We start from the raw sequence: 21,663 nt of genomic DNA on the forward strand, positions 1-21,663 counted from the left end.
GACGCATGTGCCTGTAGTAAATATTTGCATGTTTATATTTTATATAATTATGTTTATATGTCGATTATTTAAAGATTTAATTTTATAATTATGATTGACATATTCATTGATAGAGAAATGTATATCAAATTATTGGAGAATTTTTTAAAAAGAAATTATAGTTTGTGAGAAAGGATAAATCATACATTTTATTTATAATTATCTATTTTTATTAATTTATTAAGGAATGTCAATTCTTAAATCAAAATATTTTTTATGAGTCTAGTGGAATTTCTTTTTAAAATTTTCAAAAAAATAGATTTGTCTCATGCGATTTTCTGTTTTATATACTATGATAATCTGTCATTATCGCATAAAATATAGAGCGTAGAGAAATATAGAGAGAGAAAGCGAACATCTAAATTTATTTATTTTTGTATATATATATATTTATACATTTAAGTTTTTTAAAATCTAAAATACATAAAATTAAAGTCCTTTTTCTGTTTATTTAAATCTTACTATATTGAAATGACACCAGATGTCGCTATTTCTTTCGGATCGCGTTTGAAGCATCGGAGCTCCCTTCTATGAAGTTTTAGTTCATGACATTATTAACTCGCGCGCAGGCAGGACGCAGGAACGTTTGGCGGTAAAAAGCGACGCAATGTTTCTCTTTAATCTTTGGATTTCCTTTCTCTAGGACGCAGGTATTACATTTTTTCCTTCAATTTTTCGTTTCTAGATCGCAACGCGATGATTAAATTGTCTTGTCGCGTCTTCATAAGAGTCAAAAATTGCTCGAGTATCGTGTCGCTTTTTTCGCCACTGCGCATCTTGTCTGCGCAGAAGTTTTACAGTGCACATATATATATTTTACTTGCATCTAATCGTTTCAAATTGTGCGTATTAAGCGTTGAAAAAATGATAAATTCGGTTCTATCTGATTGTACAGTCGTTTTTATTGTCATCTTATTATCAGCATCCGTCATCTGGAATCTGGAAGATTGTTTATGGACAATAAACAAACATCGCTTTTTCATCATATATATCATCTCACAATTCGATTTCGTCGACTACATCACATGAAACGAGGAAATCTTGGACGTGTTTCTGAAATGATTTTCTTTTCTGTTGCCTCAGGTATGTAATTGACAAATTTTTCTGACAGATTAATCTAATCTGTCGAGAGAAATATATATATATTTATTGCACATGATTTATGAATTGAGTAGGAGGATATGAAATATTATATACATATATACTTTTTAGGCTTTCTAAATCCGAAAATAATATATATATATATATTTTGTTTGATTTTTATCGTTTGACTCTTTTCAATGATTTATATATATTTAGATTAAAAACGCACAGTAAAACAATCGAATCTATATCTTATCTATATCTATATCATCATAAAATATTTAACATATTACAAAATAAAATATACTTTTTCTTGAATTTTAAATTAATAATTATTAATAAAAAATTGCATTGTATCGCTTTTTATTATACTTAAATTACTCGATCCTAATGAGATTTATATATATTGTATATTGTGTTAGAGAGAGAGACTTGCTAGAGTTTTATTTTAAAATATTTAAAATATATATGTGTTATATATATAAATATTTTAATACATATATTTTAAGTATTTTAAAATAAAATTTAGTAAGTCTAACAATATATAAACCTCATTATTATTTTTAAATGCATTATGGCTTATTTTGATATTATATATATACTTTAATTACTTGATCCAATGCTTGATCCAATTTTTTAATACTTTTTAGGCTTTCTAAATCCGAAAATAATTAGTAAATAATTAAATTTAAATGTGATTAATTGTATTGATTAATACATGCATAATCGACTAATCGATGATTATTTGTTTTAGTGAATAAGTGTCATATTTTCATAAATAAATGCCACGAAGGAGTGACAGAAAACAAACAGGAGAGCAGGAGCATCGTGTTATACACGTGAGTTTTAAATTATTTTATACCTAATCTCTCTCTTACGATAATTTTGCAATGATGCATAGTAAGTAAATTTTGGTCAAACTATTTATTTTTATAAATGGCTTGAATATATTATAAACATATAGGATATTTCATAATTCGCGAAAAAAAATGTAAGAAAGTTCCCAAGAAATTAAATAACATTAGTATTGGAGATTTTTTAAATTTAATTTTTGTAATATATTTTAAATTGAGATGACGAAATTATGACGAATAATGATAAAAATTCAAGATAGAAAAAAATTTTAATATAAAAATATAAAAGTCTGTTGTTTACGATAAAATATCTGATTTATTATAATAATTTTTACAAACTTTTCACAATAAGTTTATTAATATAGGCCTTAAATATATTTTGTGCAAGTATGTCTTTTTGTACATATAAGTATTGTATAAGGATTTATATTCCTTCGAAAAATAACGCGTCAAGTTACGATTTTTGAAATATCGGTCCAAAGAGGTAGATTGCCTGGCAATTGTCGTCGGGATTACCGAGAAATTGAGCGTATAATTCCTGATAACGTGATAAAATCAATCCGCCGCGCCTTCTATCATCATCCTATCAACGTAATGATTACAAGTTATTAGTTTTGATATTTAAAGTAATTATTTTTGATGAGATATGCATGCATTCTTTGAAAACATGCGTTTCCTTCGAACAAACTTGAAATATTTCATTAAATTTTTTAAATAGTTTTTTTTAATAGCAATGAAAAATACAATAAAGTTAAATTAGACGAAATAATAATAATTGATTTGATTGACTTGTATAAACCATAAAATAAAATTAATAACTTACATTCAAAAGGCTTTGATAAGCTTTATCGAGATCATCTATGCTATCCACTGCGATCCTTAACGAAACGCAGCCATATCGAAATTCTTCGGCGCCGATTACACCATCCTCTAAAACAGGCATTACAAAATTCAATAATTTTTTTATTGGAAATTATAATTAAATTGTGTGAGTACTTATCTCTTCTACTAGAGAACTTAATATTATATAAACACGCTGAAGAAAAATTTATTAACTTGACTAAACCGTCCAACTAAATTATTATTATGTTAATTGACTATATATTGGCATTTAAGTCAAATACACATGTTTTGTTAAATTTAATGTTATATTTAATTTAAATATTTTTATATGTTTAATTAACAAAATAATATTTAGTTGAACGATTCAGTCAAGTTAACAACTTTTTTTAATGCAAATGATTTTTTTAAATTCTATTTTGACTGAATAAAATAACATTTATGTTCTTTAATTATTAGAAATATATTTTACACGCAAATGGATCTGTTATATGAAAATTTCTGACAATGCGAGACATTGCTTGAAATCTTTCTTACAATTAGAAACAGTCTTTAAAAAGATAATCTGCTGAACGTCCTTATTATGAAAATGTCAATAGTACAATAAGTTTGGACATAAGCCATTTGATATAGCTGATATTTTATAATTATTTCTTATGTCCAAAATTAAAATTGAAAATAGAAAACTTTTGTCTTGATGATATTCAGCAGATTTGGCTTTTTTAAAATTATTTTTAAAAAAAAGATTTTAATTTTATTTAATACGTTTAAAATAAGAGAATTCAATAACTGTAAAATCAATTACTTAATTTTGAGAATGAGAAAATCATCTACTTTAGAAAATAATATCCAATTTTGCAATTTTTAAAAAATTGATTTTAGTTTATAATTAGCAAGAATAAGTAATAATTTATTTATTACTGTCCGCATAATATGTTTGTCGTTTCGTATAATTGTGAATATTATACGATACCATTCATGTCAAGAATTTTGAAATGGCTATCGATGAACATCTTCATAGCTTGGGGAAAATCATTATAAGAACGTCCAACGCAGCTACTTTGGACGGCTTTTTTAAATTCTTCTATCGTTACAAGGCCATCCTAGACAAAAAATATTGCACCCAAACTATTATTATTTCATTGGCATATATATGTATATAATATTTTTTATTAATTTAATTTAATAAAAGAATTGAACTTAAAACTGAGAAAAAATAGTAAATATAGTAATTAATTCTAAATTAATAAAATAATTTTTTAAATTGATTTTAAACTGTATCAAAAGAATTATTTTATTAATGTAGAATAATTACAAGATTTTCTTAGATATTTTTTCTCTTAAATTCTCAGGATCTTTACATTAAATTAAATTTATTAAATCTATAACGTGTAGGAAATTCAATTGGATCAATTATTTACCTAAATATTTAGATTTACAAAATATAATGTTTTCGTTCATGTTTTAAAATAACTTTGCACGAAAATGTTGAAATAAACTGAATTTATAGTTGTCCAATTAAATTATAAAACAAAAAACATAAGTAACACACGTATTTGCCAAAAAATTGAGAACAATTCCGCATTGTCGAAGAAAGATCATTAAAGATAATTGTTTGGAAACTCGTAAAGAAGATTGCAACAAATGTAATAAAATATATACATAGACACATATACATCACAAAGATGGTCTCGAGTTACAGTCTCGAGCTCAAATATTTGAAGAATTTAAAGTGCAAGATGTAAATTGTGCCAGGAGAGATAGCCATCTATCATAGAAACAATGTCTAATTGTAAGCATACCTTATCGAAATCCGCCAAATCAGCTATCTCTTCCCACAGGGACATCATGATATGGAGATTTTCTTGATATCGACTGTAATTGAAATCGCCCTTGCCTTCGATCAGCGTCATTCTCAATGCCATGCATTCGAAATCGTGCTTGTCCAAATATCCATTGTCATCTATATCTGCAGGATGATGTTCGTCTAAGTGCACTTCTTTTGAACTATGGATTCTTTCGTGTTTTTATTTACAACTATGTCGAGACATCAATATCTTTTAAGCAATTAAAACAAATAATTTTTTCAAAATTAATTTTTTAAAGAAAGAAATAGATCTTAATAATAAATAGAATAAGAAAAATAGATATAATAATAAATAAAAATCTTTTTTTAGATGATTTCAGGTAGATTTTACTTTAATAAAAAATTTGGAGTTTTTAATTAGTTATAATCATTAATATATAATATATATAATCATAATTAAAAAAATGTTACGCTAAAGTAATTTTTTGTTGACATTTTCGCTAAACGAAGATTTCGAATTAGTCGAAGAATCTACAATTCAAAGAGAATATGTTAATAAGTATCCTGTATAGTCGATTTCACTCTTATTTTGCATCCCTTGACATACTAACAATAAGATACATATAATGAAAAGATTAAATGAGAGAGGAAGAAACAAAGTGTCAGATATATTTTTTGAGAAGCATTGAATAATTTTTACATATTAATCTTTTCAATTATTGTTCCAATAAATTTACTTACCTATTAATGAATATTCCTTTGCCTGTCAAAATTTCATCATAATAGCAAGAATAATAATAATTATAAATCAGTTTTTTTAATAGAGAATGAGACTGTTCTGCAAAAGTAAATTCTAAATTGAAATATTTCTTATTACGAGAAAATAATAAAGAAGAGTTTAAATTTCTGAAAGCTATCATATTATGCTTTTATTGTATAATTTTTGAGTAGTATATATACATTCTTTAGCAAAGATTTTTTTATTCTTTTTTTTACTTTTAAACCCTTCTTTTATACTTTTTCAGATCTTTTAATCTTAAAATTAGATTATCGACTTGTTTTATGCATAATCACAGAAGATAGTTCACTCTCTATTTTTTATTAGAGATTCATTAAATTGAATTCTCCAGACGATCATTAATCTTTCATTGCTGCATTTTTTACAATGTTTTATTCAGGTATAAAATGATTTAAATGATACATTTTTGCTGTATCTAAATTTTCTATCTACTTTTTCTAATATTTTTGCACTATAATTCGAATATTTTATAACCGTTTGACTAATATAGCCATATAAAATAATTTCCAAACAGTAGAAGATAAAAGAAAATGTGATTTCTTTGTCATTTTTAATAAGGAATAATAAATGAGGAAGAATCATCAAGAAATATCAAGAGACAAGATTCTGAACACAATTTTTCAAAATTAGTTAAAGCTTATTTTACATTTTTGAAATAAACACATGATTTTTTTTTAATATTGATCAATTTTTTAATATTCATTTTTTTTTAGTTTTCTCTATAAAAATATTTAAATTTACAACATTTTTTTAAAACATTTAACTATCTAAATAAATTCTTATTTCTATATAGAACTATGTAATATTTTCAATAGAATTAATTCCTTTCGTTACTATGTGTATAAAAATACACTATAATAATCAAGTTACAGAAAGAATTATATGTATTTCTACTTACTCATAAACGTAAAATTTTGTATTTAAAAATTGAGACAAATGTTTTTTTAATTATTATTAGATTCCATTTAAAAAATGACAGAGATAAGTCCTGTTATTCTTGTACTTTCTATCGTTTTTTAGCACTTATTTTATATGGAACTTTAATTGAGAAATCTATAATCAATTGCCACGATATTGTCATACCACGTGGTCTACATATACACACGAAGGAAAAGCACATATGAGAAATGCAAGATAATGCAAGAAGATGTATTTGCACGATAATACATATTCGACAGAGGAGAAAAATATTGTATTTTAATTAATAGATGGAGAAAAGAAAAATATTGCGCGTGCACGTTTCATAAATGAAAATTGTACGGAACAATCTATTGTAGACGCAAATTTTATTATGCTTTTGTGTCACAAAACAAGTTCATTTATCTTACACTTTTAATTTATACATTTACAGAAAATTCTCCAATTTTTGCTCATCAGTATCGCGATTTTGATACATTTTTTTCGTACAATCACAGTTTTTTTTTTTAATAATTGTCCTCTGTCGCAAATCTATATCGACTCTTGCAATATCTTTCGCATCTACTAACCATACAGAAACTTCACTATGAAATTAACGCGGTTATCCCAGCTGTACGCCATCCCTCTGTTTTTTCTCTTTTAAAAAAAAACTCTTAGGCGCGAAATATCAAGAATTTCTTCCGGATCGCGACGAGCTCGGATCGAAATGCTTCGCGGATCCACGCTCGGAAATCGAAAGCACGTGAGGAAATTTAAGTGATTCGAGAGGATGGTGGTTTCGCACTGAACTCGGCCGGAGTGTCGCCGGCTCTAAACTTAGGCTATCCCCTCTGAGCGAGGGATACAAAGATCGGGGAAGGAACTCAGGTGATGGTGGAGGCAAAACAACGCGTCTATATCGAATTTATCCCTTTGACATCCATGAAACGTTTTATAGATCTCGTCCCACCCTTACGAAAATTCTTCTTTATCCGAGCACTATTTCGTACTATCGACTTACAGCACTTTTCAACCATTTTCTCAGCAATTTTTATAGCACAATCTTTATATAAAACTTTCCTCTAGAGTTTTTCAAAATTAAAGATGATGTGCTTATTAAAAAAATTTTTTTTCAACAATCTATTACAATTTTAATATTTAATTAATTAATTTATTTATTTTATATATTATATATCTTTTAAAAAATATATAATATATATATATATATATTTTATAGCAAACGTGTACATCATTTTGACGTCAAATGATGTCACATATAAAAATCATGTATAAAAAAATAGAGGTGTAATATAAAAAATAAATTAATTAATCAAATATTAAAAATGTAGAATTATATTTAAAAAATTTACTTGGATATACATCTAAAATTGAATGCTTATTTTTCTCTTTCTCTATATCATGTATAGTTTATATATATCTTTATCTTGAAATTTTTAAATGAATACTTGTATTGAATCTTTGCTCGAAGTTATATAAAAAAATTTAATTATTAAACCGCTATTACCATATATTATTTATTTTTTAATGCGCAATGTAAAATACGTTTCTCATAAAATTTGAAAAAAGTCGAGAACACTTTATATATGCATATATTAATGATGTGTGACTTCTGGAAGTAAGTCCCAGTCAACGCATAACAGGAAATTATCAATTATCTGCTTGCATTCGTACAGATCGCGCGGAATGAAGTATGCAAAATCGAGATATCTCCATTTCCGCCTTTCTAATTCTTGTTGACGGGAACGGATCTAAATTCTAATTGAGCCGACTTACGTTGAAGCAGATCGGAGCAGTCCGAATTTAACTGAGACCCTGCTGAAATCAGACTCTCGACCGAGAACTTTCCTCATGCTGTGTCTTGCACGTATTTAAGGAAATACTCGAACCCATATTTTCTTTCGTTATTTGAACATTATTTTTCGCAAGACAGCAGGTCAAATATTTTCAAAAGGAAATGCACGCGTCATCAAAGACAAAGTCTTAATTTAAAGATAAAAGAAAAATAAAATATATAAAATTTTATATTACTATTTGAGTACCAAGTTTTATAAAAGTTTTGTTGAATACGATTTTAGATAGAAAGGCACTGAAAAAAAATTTGTTGTCAAGTTAATCGTTGCAATATTTTTTAAACACTGATTGTTGTATGAATCTGTGGATAGGAATATAAAATTTATTTCGAAAAAAATAAGTCGTATTAAGAAATTTAAATATTTATGATATGTATATTGCATTTTTGATATATTGAGCTTATAATTCTTAAATAAATGGAGCCGTGCATAAGATTAATATACATTATATATATATATATATATATATATATATATATATATATATATAAAATTAAACATCTCTTACAATTTATTTAAATTTCTTCTTATTCTGAAGCGGATTTAAATTTCTTATTTAAAGTTTACTAAATTAAATTTCTTCATATTTAGAAGCAGATTTTTTCATGCGAAAATAATTTTCATTTATTATTAATAATTATATATATAAATATATTAAAATATATTAGCTAAGTATATATATAAAATGAATAAAAATTTATAAATTAATAAAATAATTATATATACATATATATAATTATTTATTTTGACATTTGTACAAATAACTACTAATTAATAAATTTGTATTTATTTTATATATATAATTATTTATTTTGACAATTGCATAAATGAATTATTAATTCAATCATTAAATTAAAAAATGTTTAAATTACATATATAATTGTTTATTTTGACAATTGTGGAAATAATGGTTAATCAATAGATTTTTGAGAAAAATGTCCCATATGCGCCGGCCGTTCTTCTTCTCGCAGCATTATTCTAATTTGAACGGAGGTCACGTTCGAAGTAACACGACTGTGCTACCTCGATTTATCTTCTTGCTCCCGCGTGAATGTATTTTCGTACATAGTCCCCGTGTCCTCGGTGGAGACGGTGGACCGTCACGAGACACGCGTGATCACGCTCTTTGTTGCCGATGATGCGGAAATGGGCTCGTGCGTTAATAAATTATAAGTATTTGTCTACTTCGATGACATTTTCAAGCGTCTTCAATCCGCGAGAAACATATCGTGTTAGATCGTAAACTCTATATTCGTTTCATACCGAAACTGAAAAATTATAAGTATTTGTCTACTTCGAATCGATGACATTTTCAAGCGTCTTCAATCCGCGAGAAACATATCGTGTTAGATCGTAAACTCTATATTCGTTTCATACCGAAACTGAAAAACAGATGCGGCATAGATGAAAATTGCGCAAATCGGACATTTTTTAAATTGTAAATCAAAAGACACGGTAGTGTCTTGCGACCAGGGTATCAATTCTGCAACTTTTTCTAAAGTGAAAACATGAAAAGTGATAAATTTCCGCCAATCACGCATTGATTTTAAAATGAAATCGATGTGCGATTGACGGAAATTTTTCACTTTTTACGTTTTTACTTTAGAAAAAGTTACAGAATCGATACGCATTTCCGATGTTCAATTTTATACACACGTGTTCTTTCTAATGTAACATATATATTTACAAAAGAGATTCAATAATCGTTCTTTCGGAAGTCTCTTGGATAACTTCCAAATTTTACATTTAAGATTTACACAATGTGTGTCTATTACACTTCGATTTTATTATCTTTATTTACTACGGGCTCAAAAAAGTCATCAAAAAATGCATTATATGTATTTCTAACTTGTAAATGTCATCTATTAATGACTCGCGAAGAATTAATTTGTTTAATTTATTAGTATAAATTAAAAAAAATTAAATTATGAAATTATAAAATATAAAACTTTAATTTGTTAAAAATGTTGTAAATAGAAAAATTAAGGTAGAGAACAATATATTTGTTTGGTTTAATTTTCTTAAGGCTTTTTGGTTCTAAATAAAATAATTTTAGGGTCTAAATATTAATTACTTGTTTTATGTTTATATTACATATTACATTGGATTAAAATATGAAATATATTTTGCAGAGCAGTCTCTATTTTATGATGTTTCTCTCTTTCTTCGTCTTTCTTTTTCTCTTTCTTTCTCATATATAATATGATAGAAAAATCTACTTATGTAAAAGAAATTATATAAAAAAATTATATTTTATTAAAACAAATCGACATTTTAGTTTCGAGAGAAGTGCATAAGTTTCAAGGAAAACTATTTTTCTTCATATTAAGTGATTGTGCACAAAACACAAACTTTAAATTTAACTTGATTAATATAATTAATTAATGTTAAACTTAATAATAATAATAATTAAATTTTTATGAAGCAAAAATTGATTTCTTCTATTAAGGAAAACATACAATTTGGTTACAATTATGTAGTTCTAGTTCTTTAATGAGAAAAAAGAGAAAAAAACAGATTCATACTTTCGCGTAGTCATGATGCACATCAAGATAATTCATCAGAAAAGTGTGTTGCTTCACAGTTGGAAGATTTGCGATTTCTTGTTAAAAACGATCCCCTTTAAAATTTTTGTGTTAAATATTTAACACATTTATTATGTGTTAATTTAAAATATTGCTGTTGTGTTCATTGAACTCAAATGTTAAATTATTAAAACAATTGAAAAAAGTATAAAAATAACATAATTATGCATCTATTTTTAATTTTACACAATAAATATGTTTTATCTTATTAGTAACAAGATTTATCTGTTAAAATTTACAGAAAAAAATGTTGATTTTATTTTATAAAATAAGGAGGGATGATAAAATGTGAAATTAACATTTTTTTCAATTTAATACTATATGTTAATTTTACACACAATTTATTCCAAGTTTACTTGAAGTTTGCATTTCTTTTATTTATTTTATATTAAAATATTAAGTATTTGTGTCACCATTTAATTTAACATATCTCTCTCTCCGTATTATGTTAAATTAACACAAAAATTTCTGTGGACCATTTGGAACATATGCGATATTTGTTAAATTTGACATAAAAAATGGCGATACACTAAAAAAATTATAAAATTAATAAATATTTATTTCAATACTGTCTTAATAAATTATTTATTTGAAAGAAATAAATTTATCTATCTATTGAAAAGGATTTTTTTATATACCTAAAAATACATATTTTTCACATGAAATAAATATTATTTATAGTTTCAAATAAATGATTTATAAGGCACTATTGAAATAAATATTTATTTGAATCAATAAATTTTTTTTTTAGTGTACATTGGGATTATTGCGCGCGCCAAATTAGAGCTAGCTGTTGAATCGAACGTGGTATAGATTCTTCGCGATTATACACAAGCTTGTACTGTTATTTGGCGAATAGCCCAGCCGGGGTAATAATCGCTGTGGATTCGGTTCCAACTGTGTAAACGGTGGGAATGATGGATGCGCGATTAATCTCGCGGAGAGATAATTAATTAGCACGGATAAATCGTCGCCTTTCGCGAAATTGTCGCGCGATATACGATAAGTGATTTAGCTCTCTCCATCCGAGATATTCTGGATGAAAATTATGCAAAAACCTCCTCTTCACAAGCAGTTGGACAGAGTCGAAAGATTATAAAGATTATTCTTGGTAACTATCCATCAGTTAAATCAGCGAACTATTGTTATTTTCACATCATAGCCTGACATTGCTTTTATGAGAGTCTAGAGGAGCTAACAATCGTCCAAAAATAATGTTTAGCCTGGGATATATTACATATGTTATGTCTTCAACATTATTTAGCTTTATAACTAAGTTTGAAATTATAAACTGCTATCAAAGTCTAATATTTTCAAGACTTTTATTATTTACATTAAAGACTTTTATTATTTATTTGAGTTTCTAAAGTTTATTTTTTTTTAATTATTTATATCTAATCAATTTATACGTAATTTTTAATTTACAAAAATTATTGCAAAACCTCGATTTGTATAAAGGAAAAATTTCTTAAAATTATAACTAAGGAATTTGTCTAAAATTCAAAGAAAGTATGCTTGCTTAGAGTTAATATATTTGAGTGAAAGACTTATCGTGTGTTCTAAATTAATAATTAATGGATTAGACCTTATTTGCTCATTCTGTGGGAAATTTCTTACTCTTTAATAATTTATTAATTCTTAATTAAAGAATTAAATTAGATCTAATATAAAACCATATCGCCAAATGAAAATCTAAAACTGCATTTAATACAAATATAATAAACTTTTTTACCATTTTTTGGATTAATAATATTTTTTATGATTTTTTTAAGTTATCAAATAATTATTTGTGCGCAAATTGATAGTATGTTAATAATATCCTCATTTTAAATGAAAGAGAAGCTGATTGACCGCTTCTGATTGAGTGGGTACATTATTAAATGCGAAAATTTCTTCGATCGAAGACAAAGTATCCAAACATTGATAATTTTAAGTAATTAATGGTTAAAAATAAAACATTTTCTCATAGAAAAAATTATTTTAGCGATGAAAATATACGCAAATATAACAAAACTATACAGAAAAAGTGTCAAATCAAAATTTATATACTTGTATACTCTGTAAAAAATATGTAAATTTACATAAAAGAATATATAATATATTACATATTTTTTTACAGTATGGACGCAAAAATTTGCTCGAATGAAAACATTTTATATAGTTCAATAAAGAAAAATATTAATCTTGTTATTTAAGAATAATTTTTCTTGATTGAAAAAAAGTTGGATAGCAAATAATTTATCTTTATATAAAATAACATTTTATTATATTCTTTAGATGACAATATATAATATTGAAATAAGATTACAATGTTGTCAAAATTAAAGATTTAGCAAATTCTTATAAATAGATTAGTTATATATTATTGCGTTATACTTATATTTTTACTTTTTTTCTGTGGATATCGTATATTTAAATAGTAATTAAAGACAGATGAATTTCAAGTAAACTTTTATATACATTGCAGGATTTCACTCTTGAAGCTTATTGTTAGTTATAAAGGCGTGTTGAAGAGAATGGCAAATCGCGAGAAACCGACGACTCTCACGACCTTCTCGACAAAGGAAAAATCAATCCTAAATTGGCCAAAGAGTGTACATGCCATTAAGCGGTATTCGAAATACCGGTATCGCAATCACCTAACCAGAGACGAGTGAAATAGCCGGCTTGGTGGAGATCCGTACGATATTAAGCGCAGTGTATACTCGTCATATAAGGCGTGCTTTCGTAAGGGGCCGTCAGTTTGAAAGTGCGAGCTGTCGCGCGTGGAACCCGCGTGAAAGATCCGCGCGCGCGAAAGATCGACATGAGAGCGAAGATCCGTTTCCTCGTGCTGATCGCGTTGCTTGCCGTTTCCGGTGAGTTCGCAATTCGCAAAGGAACTCGCGAGTTTTAGATTTCGAAAAGCATTAAACACTTAAGATCCGGTTGTTTCCTCTATTATTATACGAGTCTGTTTATAAATATAATGTCAAAAAGAAATCATATTTTTAGTTCTGTATAGAAAGGGCATTTTTATAATCACATGTTAAACATATTTAAATTTAATTATGCATTTAATTATGCAGTATTTTTAAATATTAATCTATAATATTTATCGTATAGATTTTTAATTGCAATCAGTAATTAATATCGACAGTGCGCGATAATTTCTTATATCCATATTGATTTTAAATGCGAATAACTTTAATTAACTAAAAAATAACAAAACATTTCTTCCACATATTAAAACTTTCTATATAAGAATAATTTTTGATATTGCAAAGAGAAAAGAGAAACTTATTTCTATATTTATATTATATATATATATGAGATAAAACTCTTCGAAAATCCAATGATTTATTAACTTATAAAAAAAATATAATCTTACAAAAGAAACCATTATCTTGACAGATTTATTACTCATTTATTATTTGTATTTTTATATTACTTAACACATAATTAGAGATCGTATTCTTGCAACATTGATCAGTTTCCATTTATCTAAATATCTAATAAAAGAAAAAATAAAATAAAGAGAAATATTTTTACCCAAGTTGTCATTAAATAAATAATATTGTCAAATATATAGTTTACAATATAAGTAAGTAAATCAAAATTTCCTCTCTTTTATTTCATCCTAAAAATAGGATAGATGAAAAGTAAATTTTTGTCTGATGGAAAAGTTTCACCAAAGGATAAAATTTAAAATAATTTTTTGATGCAGCAAAATAGTATTTATATATAATAAAAACTATAATATTTATACATCTATAAATTTGAATTTGATAATCAATGAGAACGAAGATTCTCAATCTAAAAAAACTAAAACAAAAATTGGAAAATTCTTTTACTCTTTTCCGTTTTATTTGCAGCATCAAAAATTGTGATAATTTTATACAAAGTTCTGATTTTATCAGTTTTATAAAATAAAACATACATATAGATATATTTAAAAGAAATATATAGATTAACTCTGGAAATTTGTTTTGTGTGTGAATAATGATGAGCGCCGAAAGTTTCACTTCCGTTTTTGCATTCGGGTGAAAACGATGGCGCTAATCGCGCGAGATTTCTCTTCGAACGAATATACGTCACACGCTACAGATATCCGTTTCCGAACCGGAACGTGAAAGTATCGCGCACTTGAAGATAATCTTACAGCCGTAAGATATCGAAATCGGTTCAATCAGTAATATTTACTTTGTGAAAATCATCTTCTTTTCTTATATATCTATGTAAAATAATTTTTTTATTACGAATCTTATACAAAATGTTTTTTTCTCTTTTTTTTTTATACACATTATGTCTTTCTTAATTATAAATTCTTCATTAAATATTATATATATTTTTTTACTTTAAATTTAAAAAAATCTGGAATTGTTTTCCTTCATAGAAAAATAACGAAAAATTAATATTTTATTTACTTTATTTAAAAAAGTAATATAAAATATAAAAGAATATTCTCTCTCCGAATTAAACGTGAAAAGGATTGATTGCATATCTTAAACTTTTGTCTGAGAAAATCGCTAAAGAATTTATTCGAATGTATGAAGAAGTCATTAATATTCTTTGTAAATAAATGAAAGATTAAATTATTACCAAATCAAAAAGTTCTTGTTACAAGCGGATTAATTTTGCAATAAGTGAATAATAGCTTCCTTAGTTGCATCATCAGTTATCAAACATCTTGTATAGGATATATATAAGAAATTATAAGAAATAAGTTATAAAATCTATGAAAATATCATAAATGGAAGTTTTAATGCATACTTTAATTATTATTCATTGAATTCGCAAAAAAATAATTATTGGTTATTAATACTGAAATATTTAGAAGCGTGGTAAATGTGGGTCGGACAACTAACATCTCCGCATCGTGATGTTTTTTTTCAGCAAATATCGCGGCGGAGAAAGGAAAATCCGGAGAAGTCCCTTGCATAGACGACAACAAGTTCTACCGAAATCCTAAAACACCATCACACAATGTCTGGTCACCTACAGAATGTGCCAAATATTTTCTCTGTTTAGGTAATTATAAAATTATACGAAAAAAATTCATATTTAAAGATTGACCGTCCATTTAATCGCTCGTCTCTCTGTCAAAAATTTAGAAACTTGACCATTTTCTTCGAGCAATGTTAATATAAATAATAATATATATGTTTTTTAATCAACAATAAATTGTATGAAATAATTAGATCAAAGAATATATTAATTATTAAAATTTAATATTTTAATTACCAGTTTTATTTCTTTTTTAATTAGAAGTTTTTTATTTCATTTTTTTACATGTTTTTAATATATCTATAGGAAGAATTTATGAAAATAATATTTGTAGTCATAGTTTTCAATTATTCAATATATTAACATATTTTTGTTATACTTATATGATATAATTATATACTATATTTTTTCTTGTTATGTTTTTTAATGAGATATTTTTACACACAAGTTTCTGGGTTCAAAAAATATATGTACTTTATAATATTATTTCTTATGTATAATTATGTATTATTTCTTTGATTGAAACAATTTATGTGTGAAGATATAAATAATCATATTGTTTGCTTTGGTATAAAATCTGAAAATATACGATATGTGTAATTAATCCGAAATTACACGTGTCAAATCATCATTTCAGATAATGAAGTATTCGAATTCAAGTGCTCGCAAGGACTCCTTTTTGACGTCTCCAGGCAGATTTGCGACTTTAAGACAAATGTCGATAATTGCGACATAACTTCAGGTATAACTTTAGATTTAGCTTAAAACTAACAATGCTGTATGTACGTAACTATATACATACTGTAAACGGAATAAAGACCGTCTGCGAACCTTACATCGATTTCTACTCGCGTAAGAAAACGATCGAATGTTACACACGTAACTATTACTTTCACTTGAAAAATCATGCGGCGCAGCGATGATGAGTTAATCTTCTTTCTTTGTTTAACAGTTAAATCTTTCATTGATAATTTTAATTTACGTCTATCATATTAATATCGAATACCCTAACTTTAATTTTTAACTTTAAAACTAAATTTGTTGTCGTAATCTGTCGAATAAAATTGGAATTTTTTGGGAACAAAGATATCCATAAAGTTGATATTTTCAAGAATATAAGCATTATTATTACATGTGTTACCGAATGGTGATGTGAAATTTTAAAAGCTTCTTGTAGATGCTCAACCAGCGAAGCCGTTGCTGAAGAAAGGCGAGTGTGACGAGAAAAGTCTGGCATGCGGAGATGGCACGTGCCTTCCGGCTCTATATTTCTGCGATGGAAGTGTCGATTGTCCTGACGGTTCCGACGAAGGATGGTGCGGTAAGAGATATACCACTTTTACGATTTCATTGAATAATAATTCGATTTTGAATAGGTGAGGTAAGATTCTAAAATCAAAGACTTGATATGCGTATAAAATTTGGTCTAAACAGAAGGGCGGTAACGCGTTTGAATAATAATTAATAATATAAATAATTGAAAGAAAATTTAATTAACTATAGTTTTTATATTTTATTTTGTGAATCGCTTTCTTCTGTTGTATGAAGGAGAAATTGCGATTTTGTTTTGATTTTACGGTAAAAAAATTATAAAATAAGGATTTTTATGGTACGCGTTAATTATTATTAATATTATTATCATTTATCTGTTATAGATATGCGACATGATACAAATGCTGCGCCGGCGTGTGACACGCAAAAATGCCGATTGCCAAATTGTTGGTGCTCCAAAGATGGCACTCGAATTCCAGGAAATCTCACCGCACTCACTGTTCCACAAATGATAACGATCACTTTCGATGATGCTGTGAATGATGAAAACTTTGAACTTTATTCAAGTAAGAAGCTTATTAATCAAATTAATTTAATAAAAATAAAATAAAAAATTAAAATTAAATTAAAATTAAATTAAAACTACAAATTAAATTAAAATTAAAAATAAAATTAATTTTGTTACCTTGAGATTCTCAAGAGCCAAATTGATCACTTTAATTTTTTTGTAAATTTCTTAAAACTGATTAGTTTGGCTTCTGATAAACTCATTTGTAAATACGCACATATTCAGATATTTTAATGTTCAGATATTAATCATTTTTCTTAATAATATGGAAATTTGTTTGAAAATAAAAATAAAAATGTTAAAAATATATAAAAAGGAAAAATAATAATAGCAAATAATCACATTTGCAGAAATATTTACGGACGACAGAAAAAATCCCAATGGCTGTCCCTTAAGAGGTACTTTTTATATCAGTCATCAATACACGAATTACAGAGATGTGCAGTATTTATGGAACACCGGCCACGAAATAGCTGCACATTCCGTTACGTGAGTATTTTGAACAAGATCTTGAGAAAGAAAAGAAATTAAGAGATGAGACAATATTGTTTGATTTGCAAAATAAATTAAGGATTATTACTTAGGCATCGCGGACCAGAGGAATGGTGGTCGAAAAACGCAACGATCGAAGATTGGTTCGACGAGATGGTCGGGGTAGCAAACATTATCAAGAAATATGCAGCTGTTCGTCTCGGCGATATCAAAGGTAAAAATCTCAATTTAATATAATTAATGATTAAATAAAAAACGATTTATATATATATATATATATATATATATATAAAGATCATTATTGAAAGAAAGTCTTACAAAAAAATGTTACATTATTTATATTTATTGTGCAATTGGATATATAAATTTCAATTACAATTCAATTAATTTATTATTTATTATAATGAATTTAATTCAATTAATTACATATAAATTTCAAATATGTCGTTTTTCCTTGAGATGAGATGACAATAAGTGTTTATGTAGCTTATAATGTCGGTAGGGATAAGGGCTCCCTTTCTGCAAGTCGGATGGAATCGTCAGTTCCTGATGATGTCCGAATTTGGCTTCGTTTACGATTCCTCAATCGTAGCACCGTTCTCGGATCCACCTTTGTGGCCCTATACGCTCGATTATAGACTGCCACATGCGTGCGTTCGCGCGGGACAGTTTTGCCCGACTCGTTCCCACCCGAATATCTGGGAGCTACCGCTAAATCAACTTTTGGCAAATGTAAGTAAATGCCACACTCGACAGATTGGAACGTTTCTCGTTTGTTGATAAGTACTAAGTAAAGATGAAAAGCTGAGCTCGTAAAACTTTTAATATAAGATTGTTACGCACGCGCAAAATAAATTGCGCAATTTCCAAAATATATGTATCTTTATAAGAGACACAAATCTTTTCGTTAGACTCATAATCATGATTTATCGAAATATATGAAAACCAATAGAATAAACATTTAAATTTTCATCAAATGATATAAAGATATATAAATGTAAATATCAGAACATTTATTTATGATACAGTTTAAGATGAATATAAGCATTTACAGTAAAATTTCTTATTTTTAACATGTACCAAAGAGAGAGAATTTGGAATTGTTAAAAATATATAGAAATAACTCAAATTAAGGAAATATACAGATACAAGATTTTTGAAATGTGATTTGATTAAAAATTATGACACTTATAAATTATTTTATAAATTATTTTATAAATTATTTATAAATTATTTTTAATATCTATATCAATTTTAATCTTTGTCTGTATTTCTTTTATTATAGAGCGATCTAAAGATAAAAGATCAAAAATAATTCTATATAAAAGTACTAATTATTCCACTAATTTATGTACTTTATTGAAAAATGATTTATGCACTTTATTGAGAAATGATATTTCTTGAATTTTTATTTAGGAATATACTTGCACCACTGTGGACTCGTGTCCTTCCAATTTATCTGGTGAAGAAATTTACAAGATGCTCATGCTAAACTTTAAGAGACATTATCTCACCAATCGCGCGCCTTTTGGTCTACACTTTCATGCATCATGGTTCCAAAATCCAACATATTTTTACGCATTTAATGTAAGTATAATTTTAATAAGTTACTTTTTTTGTATAATTATTATCTAATAAAATCAATGTACTTATCTTACGTTAATTAATGTCATGTTCATCTTTTTAATTAATTTGTTTGCAAAAAATATTTATATTTTTCTTTTATTTTTAAAAAATTATAACATCAAAAATTACAGAAATTACATATATTCAAGATTTTTATAACTATTACATAAAAATTGTCTAATTTTCCTAATTTTGCTCTATTAATATAATTTAGCAAAGATGATTATTTCAATTTAATCAACCAATAATACTTTTTTAATTATTCAATTAACCAATATTTTCTGTAATTAGAAATTCATCGATGATGTACTTCAGCTGGATGATGTATTCTTTGTCACGAGTCATCAGATTGTGGAATGGATGCGCAGGCCAACATCTCTGAATGAAATTGAAAAGTTCAAACCATGGCAGTGTACAAAACGGCATTTTGAACCATTTGAAGTCGCCTGTGATTTGCCAAAGAATTGCAAATTATCCAGTAGAGTGCTCAAGTCGTACAGGTATTTACACACGTGTTTTGAATGTCCGCAACAATATCCGTGGTTAAGAAATGAATTTGGAATCGAGTAAAAACGTGGTAAAAGCAACGTAAAACTTATTCTTCTATGTTGCTTGTACATCGTTAGAAGTTTACGCATAGTACCTTATTTAGATATAAGTGTATTATTTATTTTATTGTAAACAGTTGTAAAACTATGTACTTTTTTTATAAGAAAATTGCATTTATTTTCTAGATACATAGGTAAGCTTCTTTAATTATCAATATGAAGCAAAATAAATTATATTTTCTTTATCATTAGAAAAATGGAAATGGTTCAAGATTTTTAGTTATTAAGATAACTTTCTCTCTTAAGATGTAACATCATATATTGGTTGTGTGAAGACATAATCTTTCCTGTTTATCCTTCCTGTTGTATGAATGGATTTTGAATGGATTCCATGCCATCTACGGGACAAATAAGCACTACCGATGTTCCTCTACACACCACCAATCCCAGCATACGAGTGTCCTGATTTAATTTATATGGGTCATCTGGATCTGTATAATTAAGGAAATTGTATGTGTTTCAAGAAACACTCAAGATATTGAATGAAGATATAAAATAGCAAGAGGATGTAATAGAGGTATAATCTATAATCACATTTATAATAACTTGTTATAAGTTTTATGTACCTCTAAGATACTCCTTTGTGTTGTCCAGTACGAGATTTAGTAAGGGATCGTAACCCTTGAGTATACCTTCAGCTTCTCTGCCTCCGGCGAACTTTACCCTTATGTTCTTTTCAAGGTACTTAGATAAATCGAGAATACTCTCTTTCCACTTCTTCTCTTTGTGCTCGACATTCTGTTGCTATAAAAATGCAAGTACGCTCAGATTCGTGATCAGTTCAGTAACTATATATGTGATGTATTACCTGTTTTGGTGCCTGTAAGGAAGAATAAAGAGGTTAACTTGAGGGTAAGTCTTAACCTAGATTATAGAAAAATGAGAGGTATACGTAATTTCACATTATATACTTACAGACATCCTTACGAGAAAAAAGATTTAACTGCAAATAGTGAATTACTTTTTATAAAGTCAATAAAAAGACATCACAACTTTAAGTAAACTCAGTCGCGCGCGTAGATACTCCAAATTATGTTTGTCGCTCTCTACTCGAATAAGTCAAGTATCGATTATTAGAATCGATCATTTTTAAATTCGAGATTATCGAGAATCGAGAACTCGATATTTTCCAAGAGAAATTTAAATTTTGCATTTGTATTTTAACAATCGTAGAAGTATTTAGCATTTTTTCAAAATATATTTTATTTTTTGTAAATCGTTAAATCTGGTTTTAGCTTATTGCATGCGCATGTCTTCTTAAATATAACTCAAATTATAAATAATTTCTTGGAGTGAAAGAAATATAAATCAGTTTAAAATGAAACATTCTTATTTG

At 26.7% G+C, this 21,663-nt stretch overlaps 3 protein-coding genes across 7 annotated transcripts; 1 reads left to right on the forward strand and 2 right to left on the reverse strand.

The window, feature by feature from the left end:
- Positions 1–15: 15 nt before the first annotated feature.
- ChLD3 (Chitin and LDLR binding deacetylase 3) lies at positions 16–21,147 on the forward strand. The gene is made up of 12 exons (XM_029306897.2): positions 16–1,122; positions 1,877–1,961; positions 13,243–13,633; positions 15,651–15,785; positions 16,399–16,503; positions 16,939–17,082; positions 17,417–17,599; positions 17,952–18,090; positions 18,186–18,307; positions 18,596–18,825; positions 19,510–19,680; positions 20,011–21,147. Exons 3-12 carry the CDS (start codon positions 13,582–13,584, stop codon positions 20,287–20,289), a joined length of 1,560 nt encoding a protein of 519 aa, XP_029162730.2. The 5' UTR covers positions 16–1,122; positions 1,877–1,961; positions 13,243–13,581; the 3' UTR covers positions 20,290–21,147.
- Positions 2,270–7,164, reverse strand: Scp1 (Sarcoplasmic calcium-binding protein 1). Of its 4 annotated transcripts, none has more exons than XM_085483285.1 (6): positions 6,910–7,164; positions 5,365–5,461; positions 4,619–4,823; positions 3,790–3,919; positions 2,800–2,906; positions 2,270–2,559 (listed from the first exon to the last, which is right to left on the reverse strand). In XM_085483285.1, exons 1-6 carry the CDS (start codon positions 6,959–6,961, stop codon positions 2,431–2,433), a joined length of 720 nt encoding a protein of 239 aa, XP_085339411.1. In that variant the 5' UTR covers positions 6,962–7,164; the 3' UTR covers positions 2,270–2,430. The 4 variants fall into 4 exon arrangements, with proteins under 4 accessions (XP_085339411.1, XP_085339410.1, XP_029162735.1 ...); XM_085483284.1 differs by having other exon boundaries at positions 4,619–4,832; XM_029306902.2 differs by lacking the exon at positions 5,365–5,461 and having other exon boundaries at positions 4,619–4,785; positions 6,910–7,161.
- On the reverse strand, positions 20,155–21,391 carry LSm7 (U6 snRNA-associated Sm-like protein LSm7). Of its 2 annotated transcripts, XM_029306906.2 has the most exons (4): positions 21,243–21,391; positions 21,136–21,147; positions 20,894–21,071; positions 20,155–20,758 (listed from the first exon to the last, which is right to left on the reverse strand). In XM_029306906.2, the coding sequence occupies exons 1-4, from the start codon at positions 21,246–21,248 to the stop codon at positions 20,619–20,621; spliced, it is 336 nt and encodes a 111-aa protein (XP_029162739.2). In that variant the 5' UTR covers positions 21,249–21,391; the 3' UTR covers positions 20,155–20,618. The 2 variants fall into 2 exon arrangements, with proteins under 2 accessions (XP_029162739.2, XP_085339428.1); XM_085483302.1 differs by lacking the exon at positions 21,136–21,147.
- Positions 21,392–21,663: the final 272 nt, after the last annotated feature.

Source organism: Nylanderia fulva, unplaced genomic scaffold, assembly GCF_048542155.1.
Source record: "Nylanderia fulva isolate GAGA-0341 unplaced genomic scaffold, ASM4854215v1 Scaffold24, whole genome shotgun sequence".
NCBI lineage: Eukaryota > Metazoa > Arthropoda > Insecta > Hymenoptera > Formicidae > Nylanderia > Nylanderia fulva.